Consider the following 16,271-nt stretch of genomic DNA (forward strand, 5'->3'; position numbering starts at 1 on the left):
GACAACAATGCGGAGACAAAACAACATGAAGAGTAAGAGGTGACAGAGTGAAAGAGGGGAAATGGATGAGTAGTGTTAAAAATAAAACAAAGCAATCACTCGTGCTCCAGCACGTCCGCTCATCATACCGCTCTGGGCATTCATGCCAGCCAGCTGTCCTTTTCGAGAAAGACGGATCATCCTCGAATACAGCAGCGTCTGTGATATATAATAAATCTGAAGATGCTATTGCAGGCCATTCATTGGGATGCACCGCCTGTGTCCGATAAGTCACAGACGTAATTAGGCTGCCGTTTGCTGTTTACGAATGGCGGCTGTGTTTTGGGGGGTGAATGTTAAGCAGCGGTGCTCACCTTGCGCTCGGTAGACTGGCTTACTAACTAGAAGGAGAAGCCCTTGGCTGCATGCTAAAATGGAAAGATGAACGGGGATCTATCACAGAGAACCCTTTTCTTAGCAAATTCTTTGCATGCAGCTTTTTGTTTTTTCACCGTCAAACTAAGTTTTATGTGAATTACCTTTTTTAGCTTTTTGAAGCCACCATGAGTGGAGTTGGTTTGGACTATACGGAGCCTCTGTGTTGTTTTATGAATATGGGCGTCACTCGACCCGCTCGACACAACTTTATTGGTTGATGCCTTTATTCACGTTGCGAAAACTCAGAACGTCGTTCCGGAAAATGTACATAATATTTGTATTCTGTGTAAGTGTTCATGACAAAAACAACAGTTGGAATATAACATAAGGATTAATTGCACGAAAAAAATGTCCCCCGTGTGTAACGGCCTTTATGCGGTGATATTTTTGGTTTTGAGGGAAATGTCTTAAACTATCGGGACTTTAACAGTAGACTGTTTATTTCCTGCCTCCAACTAACAATCAACGTTGGTTTCTTTTGTTTCAGAACCCTAAGCAAGTGTTTATTATTTTAACCATGATGATAAAAGGTCCTCTAACCTTAACAAAGTTGTAATTTTAATCCAAACCACAATGTTTTCCATGTTATTCTAACTCATATCATGATTAATCCCAAAACAAATTGGATTTGAGCCTAAACCTAATCCAGCCTTCACCTCTGTGGTGTAAGATTAAAAAAAATTCTTATAGGCATGGACCACTTTGGAGGAATTATGCCGCTAAGATTTTTGGTTTCGAGTGAAATGTCTTGATAACTGTTGGATGGATTGCTGCGATGTCCCCCTCAGAAGAAATTGTAGGTTTTTTTGGAAGGATTTATTGTTTCAAAAGCTTTACCCCAGATTTCCCAGACCCCCTGCTTTCTAGCTAAATAGTAATGAGCTGAATCAGGCCTCTGGCTCTCTAATGTATGTATAGTTGGTGAGGAGCTGAGAAAAGGCATGCCACGCTGTGCTTTTGTACTTCAATCTACTTGACTTGCAAATTATGTGTTGATAAGTCTGGAAAAACATTTAGCGTGCAGTCAACCAATACATCGTATTTGATGATCATCAGTGACGTTAAGATTCAAGTAAAGCCACAGATATCACATCTGTATCATTTGTCTCGATATGTCCTCAACTCAACCCTTTTCATTTTATTATCAAATGTCTAATATTTGATATTCAAATGAGGTGGATGTATAATTTCAATTGAAAGTGCAGCCTCAAAACTCTCCAAAGCATTGATTATTGATAAACTATATATATTTTGACAATTGAACTAATTAATGTGAGGATTTGTTGCTTTTCTTTATCTTATGTGATAGTAAACTGCATTTGTTCGAGTTTCGGACTATTGGTTGAAACAAAACAAGCTGTTTGAAAATGTGACGTTGGGCTTTAGGAAGTTAGTGGTTATAAGAAATTGTCATTCAATTTTTTTATAGATCGTACAGAAACTAAAAAACAATCCGCAGATGAGTTGGATGTATAATAATAAAAAATTATTGCTGGTTGCAGTCCTAGAGTCAACACACAAACAACCAAAATGGGCTCAACAGAATTCTAAATGAAGTTGTTTTTGCACAGCTGCTGTAATGCATTACATTTGCATCATTCAGGTGTTTCTATTGTTCTGGTCACTTGACGCCAGTAGTTTACTTCACTTTTCCCCCATAGTGAAGGGTGTCAGGGCATAGAAACCATAGCACCTCACAGCCTTCTAAAGAGTCACCACTGGCATAAGAATCTTAGCTACAGAGATGACTTGAATCCCAACATCACAATCTTTCTCATCTTTGCCAGGACAGCTGCCTCAGCGACAAATGTAAATGCTGCGGCAGACGGCTTCATCCAACCATTAACTGAGCTGATTTCCGTGTGCCTCACCTTGCTGGAGCTGTGGTGGAGCGTGTCGCTGTAGACGGTGCCAGTCTCCCAGTTTTTGATCTTGATGAAGCGGGGGCATTTGGAGGGGCTGCCGTTCTGCAGTGACCTAGTGGGCGACGTCCTGTCTTCAGCCGGCGGCTGGAAAGAGCACAGAAGACAATTACTCATGAGACTTTACGTCATGTCTTTGTACCGTGTCCGGCTAAACGGTGCTGACATCTCAGACAACTTTCGTGCAAGCCGGGTAAGTTGTTTATGGCTTGGAGTCATACTGTGGTGGGCCTTTGATTGCGGGCAAGTGGATACGACTACCACACATGGACATTCATCGTCAATTGTAAAATGGGGATATCATAAGTAAAATCAAGAGGAACTTTAACAGGAGTTATTGAGCTCTCTCTCTCTCTCTCTCTCTCTGTGGAATAACGACTATTTTTTCTCAAGGAAAGTCAGTTTGTCATTGTCCTTAAGTGTCTCTAGCACAGGAATATGCACAGAAACTACTTACATTGTCTCCGCTCTCCGTTTCTGTTTTACATCCCGCTCCAGGATAAAGGCAATCAACATTTAACAGCAGGTTGATGGCAAGCTAACTCTAGGCTCGCTGGGTTTTCCAATACTGTAGCTATTGACTTGTGAATGCCTGCAATTCAACCCCAAAGCCGCCTGTAAGTGTTCCTATAGAAAATGGCACAGAGTAATCAATGCCAAACCTTGGACGCTCTTTCATCGTCTCCCAGAGCATTGTTAAACGCACAGTGGAGCATCTTCTGAACGACAGCGCCGCAATCATCATCCTCACCGGGGAGACGAATACCAACAAGGTCACGCCAGTCGGGTCTCATTGTCACTTCGCATCTTCTCAAACAGCAGAGAGGAATGAGGTGGATTGAATTGAACTTGATTTTGCACACACTGAGGATAAGAGCTTAGTTCCCGTGTTCACGCTCCAACAGCAGTAACCCCCCACTGTGCGGCTCAGATATGACACATTATCACTGAGGTTGCGGACAGGAAGAAAGATCATTGTACCGGAAAGAGCTCTCAATGAAAACCAGATGCAAGGAATTAAAGGTTGTTGACAGAAGAAGCAGAGCAGTTGCGTAGTTGAATATGAATGCATGTCTTGTCGCTCACTGACCAGAAGCTATAGCTTAGAGTCTCTTTTCTATTAATGCCACATGCAGGTTTCAGAGAAGCCTGTTTATATGAACAGCCCGTAAATGTCACTTTACTTTTGTTCTTTATTCATACATGTGTACTGACGTAAATTTTAAATGTCAGTCACTGTGGAAGGATGAAGGCTTTTTTGCTCCTGAAAAGAAAACTGACTTAAGAGCGAGGTCAGCTATTAAAGGATGCATGTCCAATTGACCTTTTGCTAAACCCCTCCCCCAAACAGAGATTGCCCAATCACAGCTTCGCCAATGCAGCTAGGATTGGCAGGTCCTTCAAGGTCTGTGTCCAAAATCACTCCCTCGTTCACTCCCCACTCAATTATCAGCAGTAATTTGCGATTTGTACATTTACTGATCCTCATCATTTCACATTACCGCCGACTGCTGTAGAGTTGCTCAATGGCAGTTTTCACATTTGTGACGCTCAATTCACATCTTTATTTGGATTTTGGGAAGGTGAAGCTAAAGAAAAAGTCAGCCATAAAACATTTTCCAACCTAGTCATGGAGCCGACGTTGGCGTAATAAACTCACTAGCTACAGCTGATAAAACGTTCTACCAACATTTAAGTCTGCAATAGACGGTCACCAGCAACACATTTCAGCTTGTTTTTATCCAACTCTGAAATCAAGAACACATCTTTTTGTAAATTAGTACAAATTCCAAGTGTAAATCTGCCCCGTTAATGTTATAAAGTAAATTTGAGCAGAAAGCTGTCGGGCATAGCAACAGTAGCATATCTTAGCAATTACAAGGTACAACACTGACGGAAAAACAATCATATAGAGGGACAACGTTGAGCAGATCATGCTTCCTTATCTCCTTGTTTGCCAATGTACAAACTAAGTCTGTTTTAATGACACAGACCTCCCTCTTGTAGTCCATGTTACTGGGATAAATTGCTGGACCACACATACACTTACTTGTAAATCCCATCATGCCTCATTTCCGAGGCCTAAATGTCAGGAATGAGGTGTGGATGTAACAGAAGGGAGCGTCCATGGAGCTAGAAACGAAGACAATTGAAGCTAATCTGATGAAGATGATTTCATAACAGGATGTAATGACCAAAGACTCTCTGGTAAATGCAGTTACACAGCAGAAGTTTCTCATTCACCCATCAATTAAAACTTCTGATGGGAAAAGGAGATAATGAGCGCAAGACGTGTGCTGATGGGAAAAGATCAAAATAAGAAAGCGAGACCGACAGCCTCAGAAGTGGAAATAGATAGTCGTTAAATATTTATATGGTTTAGTCATTCACATTTATGGTTTGACATCTGGTACCTTATTCAGTGGTGATTAAGCTATTGTGTGTAAAAAACAAAAGAAGGTGCAGAGGCATATCTTCGCATTCAACGGATCATCAAACAGGTGGTGTCTCCAGAGCTCACTAGCTGGTGGAATTTGACAGAACATTCTGTCACCTTTCCTTTGCAACAGGCATTTAAACATTAAATTAGAGGCAAGAGTGGAAGCTCAAACTGAACACACTTGGAAAATCCTTCCCCAAATTGAGAAAAACTAATTTGCAGGCCATCAACATGTCGCTTGAAGTCCATGTATTTAAATCGTACAAAGTTTTCTTAAGTGTCTGACTAGAGCCTATCGAATTAAACACTTAGTGATGAGCCATCAAAGTTATCATCAGTGTCTAGTAAAACGCCTGCAGGGGAATTTTTTGTTAATGAGTCGACACACACACAAACACGCACACACACACACACACACACACACACACACCACTTTCCCAACACTCTTTTCTAGAAGAACACGTTTCCTCAGTCTGAGCACACACTACCAGGAAAGAGATCTGGCTCCTTACCACATCATACATATCCTCTCTTACCGCCATCAAGAATGCACCCCCCACCCCTCTTTCAAACACTCTCACACAAATATTCTAACAAACACGCACATTAACACCCTCTCTTCTCTGCAGGTCTGAGGGGGCTGCATCATTTCTACAGGGGCCACATTTGATGGAGAGAGAGGGATCAGCAGCTGCACGTATTCATTAGGCCTCCAGGAATCATTTCGCCCCATCCGGTCCCATTGACGGGGGCTGGAGCAACATCACAAGTGGGTGCACGTGGACCATGTGCAGATTACGACGCTATCCCTGTCACAGACTCTCCGACTTGTGACCAGACCCTTCTGTGTGGAAGGCATAAGCTGGATTTAATGCACCCCCCCCCCCCCGGAAGGATCTAATGCCTAGGTGGTGGGATCTTAAGCAAAGGCTTTTCTACTATGTGCAAAGAAGCAACACAGATGTGCATGCTCAGTATCTAAAAGCATGAAAAGTGTGAATAGTGTGGATTATTGTACGAGGCTATAAAGCCACAGAGGCAAAAGCAGCCATGGATGCACATGCATTATACAGCTGCAGGTTCACTCAGCAGGCCTGCTCATGAATATTTGCAAACACATGCACGCACAGACACAAGGATTTGGAGTTATTGATCTGAGAGGGTAGAGGACCACCAACATATGCTCACACATGATTTCTTCTATCGCGAAATAATTTCAGGGGCTGAACATTTGTTTCATTTTACCTTGTCAGTGTCAGCGTTGTGGAGCTCCACCGGCATGTTTTCCAGCATTCTGTTGTTATCTGACGCCAGCTGGGGAGACGTGCCATTTCCCACGCCAAGGTCCCTGGAGGTCATACACAATTTTCTGTCAGGTGTGTGTGCACTCACATCTGGTGCAAAACAGCGCTTTCGTTTGTTAAAAGCCAGACATGCAAACACACACAGGCAGTAAACAAGACGCCTTTCTTCCATCTTTACAAATAAATAAACCACAGACTTGTACACTCTCCAAAATGCTATTAAATCAGGAATCCCTGCACAATTTCTAAAGGGTCTGCACACCCACAGAGGTGTTTTCTCTGTTCGGGCCTTCGTGGGTGTGTAGACGGAGCTTGGCTAGCGTTTTTTCAGTGTTTCCCGTTTGCACCCGTTGCGGTGCTGCAGTGGGACAACTTGCTCCTACATGTCAGCCTCAGTGAGTTTGTTGGTGTGAGCCATAAGAACTCAAAAGAAGAAAATAAGACAACCTTGTGAGTGACAAGGGTAAGTCAGGTACCTAAAAATGAATTACAAAAGATGTTTGAATATACAGCAGCTGCCACTCACCCAGCAAAGACGAAAACAACAGGATATGAAGTGTGAGCGGTGTCACTCTGGGCTGTAACGAAACAATCCTAAGAGTCTAAAGGAGAAGGGGGGGAGGGGGCATCGCCGTGCTGCTGAATGCATAAACACGGCAAACTCATCGGCGTGTGATTTCAAGTATGCGTTCCTGCAACCGAAAAACGCCCACACACACATATCGCCATCGACCGACTTTCACATTCCCCCGCTGCCCAATGTCTCTCATGAGCATGTGCTAATTGTAAATCCTCACAGGCATCCCTTGTCCCTTTCACACTCCCTGTCACGGTGTATCTCTTTACTGCCGCAATCTGCGTGAACATATTTATCCCCACAATTCAGAGGTGGAGTTCAGAGACGCAGAAACACAGAGAGAAGTTGCATGAGTCGTTTGTCATTAGCTCTGAGGCAGAGCGTCATCTGCCTCATGCTGGATTGTGAAATCGTAACCGCTTCTGCTCTGAAAACAAGCCGACAGTTATGATTAATAGTCACCAAGAAATAATTTGAGAGATGTCATTTCATAATAGTCCCCAGGAAGAAAGAAAACAACACATTATTGGCTATTCTTTTCACAATAACCTGTCTCATTAGCTTTTACTTTGAGCTCTTCAGAAGTTATAACACAGGATAAAATGAAGTTAGCTCCTGCCTGGTGCCGACCAAATGTCAACATGGTCTTGAATTTTGTAGGATTAAACGTTATTAAGAAAAGCCATTTCAGCAAGACTTCACCTTTCATGCTTTTCTAAGCACACGTCTTTCTAGAATTCAATGAATATCCGGAAGTGCATTCGTGAACGACAAGGTCAAGGATCACATATTGATTCGGGGAGACGGTGGCCTCAATTTGATTTCAATTGGTCGGGGAGTACAATAGCAGATAACTGAGACGCCAATATCAACAGTACACTGTGCAGACCATTTAGAGTCGGGGATGGAATATTGGCGCAGACTGATGCCTTATGAAAAGCTTTGTCCGGGGTTGAGACTTAAAACAAACTTAAAGCACTCTGAGCGCAACATTTGTCATTTGTCTCCCTCATTAAATATTGAAAAGGCAACATGCTGAATACAGAATTGTTGCCAATTTCACGCGTCTCAACGACTTGCTTGCTGAAACACTGCTGCACCCGACCCCCACAACCAAGAGGGACAGTTTCGCTCTCTTGCAAGCTGATAATAAATGGTCTCATGACAAGTGTGAGATAAGCTTTGTGTGGCAGACTGCTAATTGGGGTCTACTGTGTCACATTATTATGGGAATTGACATCAACACTAATGCAGCGAATATGTCTATCCCAACATATTTGTATGGGAACTGTAGTGTCAAACTAAGTCAGATTGCAATAACATTCTGATACGTGCAAACAATTTTTCGGAGTTTATGTAAACCTGAATAAGGACAGTTGCCCCAGTAATTGAAGAATGTCACCCGAAATCGTCATGAATGTTGTGACAGTAATTACTTGGCACTGAACACCGAGTCATATTAGGTGACCGAGAGCCTGTCTGACAGCTGCTAGTACAATGCAGCTGGTTCACGTAGTTTAGGGACAGCAGGGCAAAGTGAGTGGGGAGACTTCCTTTCAAGCAGAGGACCAGGTGTAGGCTCTTCTGTGAGCCACTAACCACCATGTTTGCGAGCCCTCGACTTAAATTGTGATTATATTTCTACAAAGGCTCCGACTCCAACTTGCACTCTGGAGGGGTACGAACACAAAGACACTAACTGAGGGTTCAGTAAGATAGTATCACATGACGAGTTACCGGGCCACTTGGTTCTCAGCATCTCTTCTCCCCGCATTCCTCTGGCCTTCTCCGTTGATCTCGTTTTTGCTGTTTTTGATGAGGCGCAGCACTGGTTCGATCTCCTTCAGCAGCGCGTTGTTCTCCTCCAGCCCGTTGCACAGGAGACCTCCGCGGCTCCCGTCCTGGGCCTGCACGCCTCCCTTCTGCAGGAGGGACTGGGTGATTGACGGAGATGACAGGTTCTCGATGGCCCTGAGCTGGGGCTCCTTGTTGACCTGCTGCCCGGGGCTGAATGGGCTGAGGGGGGAGCAGTGCTCGTAGGACTTTGAAGGTGGGATGGCGGGACGTGTGACCCTCACTGTGCGTTGGCGGCCATCTCCAGACAGGGTGGTCTCCAGGTGGGTGGTGAAGCCCTCGGGCCCACGGAGGATCAGCACGGCGTGACTCTCGGGTGACACGTTCTTCAGCGTCTCCAGGGCCCGTTCATAGGACAGGTCCACCAGGGGCTTGTTGTTGACAGCCAAGACTATGTCGCCCACCTGCACAAGGCCGCACTCCTCTGCAGCACCGCCGCGGATGAGGTCGGACACGATGACAGGCGGCTTGGACACCCTCTGCTTCACCAGAAAGCCCAGACCACCGACCTTCCTTTTGAAAAGACGCACCGAGATGATGTTGGGCTGCAGCTGGCAGACTGTGGGCTCTGACTCCTGCATGGTGCCTGTGTGTGTGTCCTATTGTGTGTGTGCGAGTGAGAATATGTGTGTCCCCAGGGATGTTTCTAAAAAGCAACAGAAGGAAGAGGGGAAATAGGAAGTTCTATTAGTTTTAGAGGAAATTACCAGTGTGTTGATTTAACATAAGCCAAAGAGGGTGCATGAGTCATTCAAGCAGAGTGTCATATTACACAGATCATTAAGTGCAGTTGAGCTGCGGATGCAAAATATCGCCATGGACATGAAAAATTCTATTTTCCAATTGATCAGACCTGCTCGTACCTCTGTGATCCTCAATATTGGCATCACGGTGACTAAACACTGTGTCAAAGTGTAATGTTCTAAATGCAAATATTGGCTACAGTAAATGAAACCGCAAGACTCAACGTTAACAGGTTCATGGGATTTGGACCCAAGCACAGAGTACAATTGTATGCTACTTTTTTGGTTTTTCCATTTTAAGCTACTATATATGAAATAGTGCACTTTTAACTTATTTAACAGCTACAGATTTAAAATGGTCAGTTTATAGAATAGAATGCATTATTGTAGATTAGACTACCCAACAGTATAGAGAACATGTTAATGCATCCATGATATCGATTCAATACTATCGCCTAAAATCATTGGTGCATTCCATATAGTTTTTTGGAATGTACAGAAGGCTGCGTAAAAAACACAAAAAAACAGTAATACAGTTCCAGACTTTACTTTGAGAGATGTTATGTAATAGCAATACAAATGAAAGAAAGTTTCATTCATAAAGACATTCACACACACAGAGACAGAGACAGAGAGAGAGATTACAACAGCAGTAAATGTCAAGCTCTGAAATCAAATTATCTTAATTAACTAGGAACAAATCAAAGAAAGGAGTAAAAACAGTTTATTTGAAGTTTAGTGTAGATATGTATTTGTGCTTTATCAAAAAGACAGTAAATGACATGAGGCTGGTCGTCACCCCCCCCCCCATCATCTGTTTTCAAGAACTGGGACATTCAATTGTTGGGTTTTCTTCTAAAGATTTGTCTTTTGACGTCTTAACATTGCTCCCCTGGGGGGGTCACAACATATCTTATTTTAGAGCTCAGTGCAACACTTGACACACCCGATGCGAACATTCCGTTCAGCTGAAGCCGCTCTGCCGCGTGCTGCGCAGTCGGTCAGTCCACGAGGGCAGGCACGCGGCGTAGCGAGAACGGTTCAGCACCAAGGTCAGCGCTCCGCTCTTTACAACAGCCTCTCTGAACGCTGCCTGTTCTCACACTTTCCGCTTTGTGTTATTCTCTCTGCTCCCCCGCAACAGTTCGTTCACTTTTATCGGTTTGATTTCCTTTCCAGCAGAGGAAGGGGATGCCCTTGAATGTGTGATGTCGCTGCAATATGAAACCAACTTCCACAGAGCCCAATGAGCGAGGCGCTGACTTGTACGTGCGATCGTTCAACCGATTTAACTCCACTTTGCATATCAGTAAAAAAATATCACACATTGAAGGGGTGAGGTTTTTGGTCCGTGGCGCGCGTTCATAAATACTGACTGAACTGTCCCGGGGCGCAGGAATAACTTAAGTACGCGGCACTTCAATCCTCACTCTGTGTAGCGGCACCCTACGAAGATCTGGAATTGCCAATATGCGACTATTGATTGAAATGCGCTCTGATCTTGAATATTAAAATCTTCTTCTTTTTCTTTTTGCTACGGTGTCTGAGCTGTGTATAGGATGAACTTATATTATAATGTCATAATTAAAAGACTTAATAAAAGCCGGTAACGATGAATTATTGGTGGTTCGGAGCTAAATAAACGTTTCATCAAAGAAAATTATATAAATATTTGTATATTTAACACATTATCTGTCTGTCAAGTACATCATCACATACGGTGGTACAGAAACCACGTGTCAGCTATTCATTAACTGGCAGTTAATTCCCGGTTTGTTTCTCTAAGGATTTCCATTTTTTGTAAAGTTTGAACTAGTTTTAGTCGTTTGTGAAAAGAGCGTATACTTTGCATTTAAACGTTTAGCATCTTTTCAAATGGAGACAAACTCATACCAACAACGTAGCATGGACGTCTTACTTGTCTTGCAACATTGATAGTCCTGCAGCGAGCAGCCGTGCAGGGGCCAAGGGTTGGGGTCCCGTTGTTGTGTTCATGTCAGAGGGGCAAAATCGAGTTTTAACAGCCTTATTATTATTATACTGTGCTCACGCGGTGCATTTTCCAAAAAATTAAATATGCGTTTGTTATGTGGTTGCTTTTTTTGTATACGTCGGTGTGCACTGCACTAACAGGTTTGTCTCCAAACATCGACCAAAGAGCTGGGCCACGTTTTGTCGTATATCATTATTCAACAGCAGTAAAACAAATGTGGACTGCCTGTTGCCAAAATAAGTCCACACACATCATATGAGCTACAATTGTGCGTGTTGCTACCGATAGAAAAAAAACAACTTTAACCATTCACAAAATGCAAAGAAAACCGATTGACATTATTTCAATCTCATGAATACACAACTGTGGAACACATCAGAACTTCACACACATGCAAGGGGACTCGCTGCACTGCTCTCCTCAATACAATCGACACAAATTGCGCAAGATGTTCCCGTCAAGATTAAGTCTCATTGGTATTTCCAACAGCAACAAGTTGTGCCGACTTTTGGCAAAAATACAAATAGTATTGCCAATAAAGCTAAACACATCTGAGCCACAGGTTTGCACACTAGTTCAGGAACGCTCCATCCACCCTCAACAATCTCAGCTGCACAAACGGGGACATTGATCAGTAGAAAACTGGGTGGTAATCGGTCTGAACGTCTAAGACCTCTTTTTGGACTCTTTTTTTTTTTTTTTAAACAGCTAAAATACGATTACAACATCAATTTGTCTGAAAATGCTCGGAACTTGTTCAGTTGGGAGTTGAAAGAGCGGGTATTTATTGAATGAATATCTCCAAAGTCATAACGCATTTGTTGGTGAAATGTGGTCTACTCAAAAACTTAATTTCAACACATTTAATGTTTTATATTATAAAAGGCCTACATATGGAACTATATAGACTGTGTGCTGACAACAAGAAGCGTCCAGGACATCGTTATGGGAGAATTTCCATACAATAATGTAAAATAAGTGGGCTTACTGCAGTAATGCGCATGCGCAAGACTGGTTCGACTTCGAAGGTAGCACCTGCCAGAACGTGTACAAAGACTTGCTGAGCAAGATGACAGAGCTAATGAAGCGAGCATGAGGCTTCACGTAATTAATTGTAATACTGCATTTCAATAAAGCATTCAGAAATTACCACCTTTTGTTTAACTTCATGCTGTTCTTGATGCGCTCTAGGCTGCTAGCTTTTAGCGTTAGCATCTTAGCTTGTAGGATACTGCACCTTGGTCCTGGACCAACAGTAAACATAGCTTAACATGCTGCCAGACTATTTTTTAACAACACTCTCTAGTGTGTAATGTTGGCTTGCTTATGTGACTGGCTTTATGGGCTGTTGCTGTAGTCTATAACATTTCATTTATTTAAATTTTTAGGCGATTTGGCAAAATACACAACAGAGAGCGAGTGAGGCTACAGGCAGATGAGGAGGGACTGAATACTACAAAGTGATGTACAGACAAGAAGTTGTGTAAAACATTGATGTTTGGCATACAGCAACACACAAACCACGTAGAGCATGATACTGTGTAACAGAGAGGCTACCATATGTGTATCCGTAGTTGTGCATGTCAAAGTTCAATTGCAGTTTTGCTCAAAGGGTATAACAAACTCTTATTGATATTATTTATTTTTTAACAGGTGTCCACCACATGGCAGACCATCTGAAAAAGGCTCGTGGTGGCTTTGAAAAAAAAAAAACATTTAAAGAAGGAAAGGGGGATTTGTTTATTGTTTGCACTGTCAATAATCATGTATTTTTCTATTTCATTGTAATTGTAGATAAATAGCATTGTTACATTACATTACATTACATTGTTTATGTTAAACTTAAGTTGTTGCTTGATGAACACAAATTAATTGTAGCCTGCAGTCACATGGGTTTATTTGTCCTTTAAGTGGAAACCGTGGATGTGTTAGTTTATAAATGACTACTTTTACAGTGAACATTTTTAAGGTTAAAAGGACGTTAAAAACTGGATTAAAATTGACTTTGTCTTTTCACCGAATATGTGTAGAGGTTGATTAAACGTTCACATTTAGACCAGATTTCACTGGGGTTTGCAATACTGGCTTTCAACGGAGAAATTTGGATGTGGTTTCTTAGTAAGCTCCAAAACGACGATATGCTATTATTAGCACAATACAGACGATGCAAAATGTCACTATTGCAAATACAATGTGACAATGCTCTGACTGTGAATGCAACGTCTTCAAAAAGTCGATAAAAAATATAAAAATGAATGAAACAAACTTTTACTATTGAACAATTTTGAGCTTCTTTTGACCGGTTACCATGGTCGTTTTTTAAACGTCTTTTCAAAGGGAAAAAAGGGCAGCTCTTCTACATCCTCATCCACCAGGGGAATGCGCAGCTTAATTTTCCTCAGAAACAAAAGAATAAATATAAAAGGGAGCAGAGTGGATTAAAGGGAACAACTCACCCCCCTGAGAACAAGGTCGCTGTCACAACGACCTGCTGCAGCGAACTTGGGATAAAACTCCTGCGCTCCTGCGTCTCTTCCTCAGCAGCGGCTGCACGACAAACAATAAAACGTCTCCAAGCCGCAACGACGCGCTCTGCCTCTCTAGAGACGAGGCACGCTTGTGCCTTTTCTGGCGCACCGGGGCGCCTTATAAATGCAGAGCAGCGGGAGGCACGGTGACGAGCTGGGAGAGAGAGCCGTGCGCGGGCATTTAAATGTAACGGTGGGTGGGTTTAGTTGTGTCGGATATCGTCATCACTCAGCATGCAACAGTCGACTCTCCTCATATTCACAATCTCCTGGAGCCCGCTGTAGGCCTTGTGAGTGGGGCAAGGGAGGGCACGGTGTGTCCCTTCTCGCTTTTGATTGTGAGCTCTTAAACTTGCAGTATCCCAGTGAGTGAGCATTCTTCAAGTACTTGCAAAGTATGTAGTCAATGTGAAGCCTTCACTCCGCTCTGCAAATCCGGTGCGTAATATCTTACGTGTTACTTTCAAAGTTGTAGAGGCAGTCTGGCCCCAAACCCAATGTGTGGACATGTCTGAAAGAAACAAATCAAATCAAAATCTGCGTCTGTCAATGTCAATGTCAATGTACACTTTAAAACTGGAACCATACCAGCCTAAGGTGTGGCTCATTAGGTGACGGAACAACATCCTGAAAGACAGAAAAGAGAAAGTACAATCGTGGAAGGGACGGGATTGTACTGTCTCGTTGTAACACATGTCGTAACACATGTCGTACACACGTCGTAACACATGACAACGCAAAACAATATTATAATAATATGTACCATTGTGGGTATTTATTTGAGCTTTTTACTCCCTGATTTGGACGTCTTCCAGGCTCTTTCCCCACAAGACGAGAGGTCTTTTTCTACTTGTTTTTGTCAAAACAGCTTCAATGACAAAATGAAATGTTCGACGAATTAATTGGTGTAATATAATCTCTGCTTCCATTCTTCTGATTTCATGTGTTTTCATGTTCCATCTTTAATCCTTAATGTTTCTGAGGAAATATAAAATGCCTGGCTGAACACCCACACTGCCAGAAATTGTGGGTAATTCCCTTGGGCAAATTTCTGCAGAAATGTGGATTTACGGAAAGGGTTCATAAAGGGTGTGGAGATTGGGATTTGGCCTCTGAGTACCATGCGCATGCGTGTTCGAGCAGTAAGCACACCCACTTGTTTTACATGAATGTACAGACTTATGATGTACACTGCTCTCATTACGATGTCCTGGGAGCTTCTTGTTGGCAGCGCGTCTATAGTTCCTTATTTATGACATTTTATATGAAACATTAAATACCTTTAAATCACGTCTTCGTGTTGACTACATTTCACCGACCGGTTACTTTGGAGAAATGCATTCAAAGTAACCAATATCATCTCTCTTTCAACCTACAACTGAAAAACATCATCAACATTTTCAAACATTGGTGTTTTGTGATATAACCGCATTTTAGTCGGTTGAAAAGACAACGAAAATAGGTCTTAGACGTTCAGACCAAATACAATCCAGTTTTCAACAAGAAATCATCGTTGAAATCCCGGTTGGTGCTCACTGGGGTATTAGGAACTGTAATGGAAAAGGCTGAAGAGCATGAGATTTGACTAAAAGTGCAACTCAGGGGTTAAAAGAAAAACCTTCTTGATTTACGTCACACCAAACACCTCTTCTTACATTACAAATGCAAGTAATAAAACACAGGCATGGCATTTATGAGAAGAGTCCAAAATTCCTGTTCGCAGCAGGGAGAAAAAATGAGCACCAGAAGACCAATGCAGAGAGACTAAACACAAATGTAATCAAGCTGCCAGCCTTTTTAGAGATTTTATTCATTTTATTTAGCCTTCATATTTCCAATAGCATCACATTAAGATTAAAATCCTTCTTCAAAAGACCATGTGCGGATAAAAAACAACAACAACTGAAACCAATAGCCTAAAAAAGAAGACAGTTTATTGAGCGTTTACCTTTACAGGGTTTTTGAATTGTGCCCTAAGGTGATCCCTTTTTAAATAATTATGCATGCGGGGAGCCTGAAATAGAAGGAGATAAGTTAATAGCTCTTTAACTCAACTATATTCTACAATTGAAACAAGTCACGTAAAAAGGCAGTTTCACCAGACTTTTGACACGTAGAATGGCAATAAAAGGAGAAAGGATGAATATATAAATGAAACTGAGCAACAGTGGTCGAGGGAGAAGAGAGAGGACCAGACTGCTTTGGCACACTGATTTCAAGACTTCAGTTTACAAAAGCTCTTTGAAGCTCTGTAATCAAATCTTCAAAATGAACAGGGAATAAATTACGAAATAAATGAACAACAGTTGTGTATTTGAGGGTGACAAGAGAGATCTAGTGGAGCTGTATCAAAAGACACTCTTTATTGACTGGGATCATTAAATAGCTCAAATAGTAGTTTCATTTTTGTAGGTTTTGTCTTTTTATGTCTCAACAGTCTAAACACTTCTCCCCTGTGTGTCACAATGACCCTTGTCAAACACAAACCACAGG

At 42.3% G+C, this 16,271-nt stretch overlaps 1 protein-coding gene across 1 annotated transcript in view; it reads right to left on the reverse strand.

The window, feature by feature from the left end:
- The window catches only part of nos1 (nitric oxide synthase 1 (neuronal)), a 37,755-nt gene extending 23,796 nt beyond the window's left edge, over positions 1 to 13,959 (reverse strand). The window contains exons 1-4 of the mRNA XM_031849103.1: positions 13,707 to 13,959; positions 8,398 to 9,160; positions 6,025 to 6,127; positions 2,289 to 2,426 (exon numbers count right to left, since the gene is read on the reverse strand). Of these exons, the coding sequence (XP_031704963.1) occupies positions 2,289 to 2,426; positions 6,025 to 6,127; positions 8,398 to 9,095 (939 nt within the window). The 5' untranslated portion in view covers positions 9,096 to 9,160; positions 13,707 to 13,959. The remainder of the gene's footprint in view (positions 1 to 2,288; positions 2,427 to 6,024; positions 6,128 to 8,397; positions 9,161 to 13,706) is intronic.
- Between the last annotated feature and the right edge of the window lie 2,312 nt (positions 13,960 to 16,271).

The sequence above is a fragment of the Anarrhichthys ocellatus genome, unplaced genomic scaffold (genome assembly GCF_004355925.1).
Source record: "Anarrhichthys ocellatus isolate YVR2014 unplaced genomic scaffold, GSC_Weel_1.0 scaffold9, whole genome shotgun sequence".
Taxonomy (NCBI): domain Eukaryota; kingdom Metazoa; phylum Chordata; class Actinopteri; order Perciformes; family Anarhichadidae; genus Anarrhichthys; species Anarrhichthys ocellatus.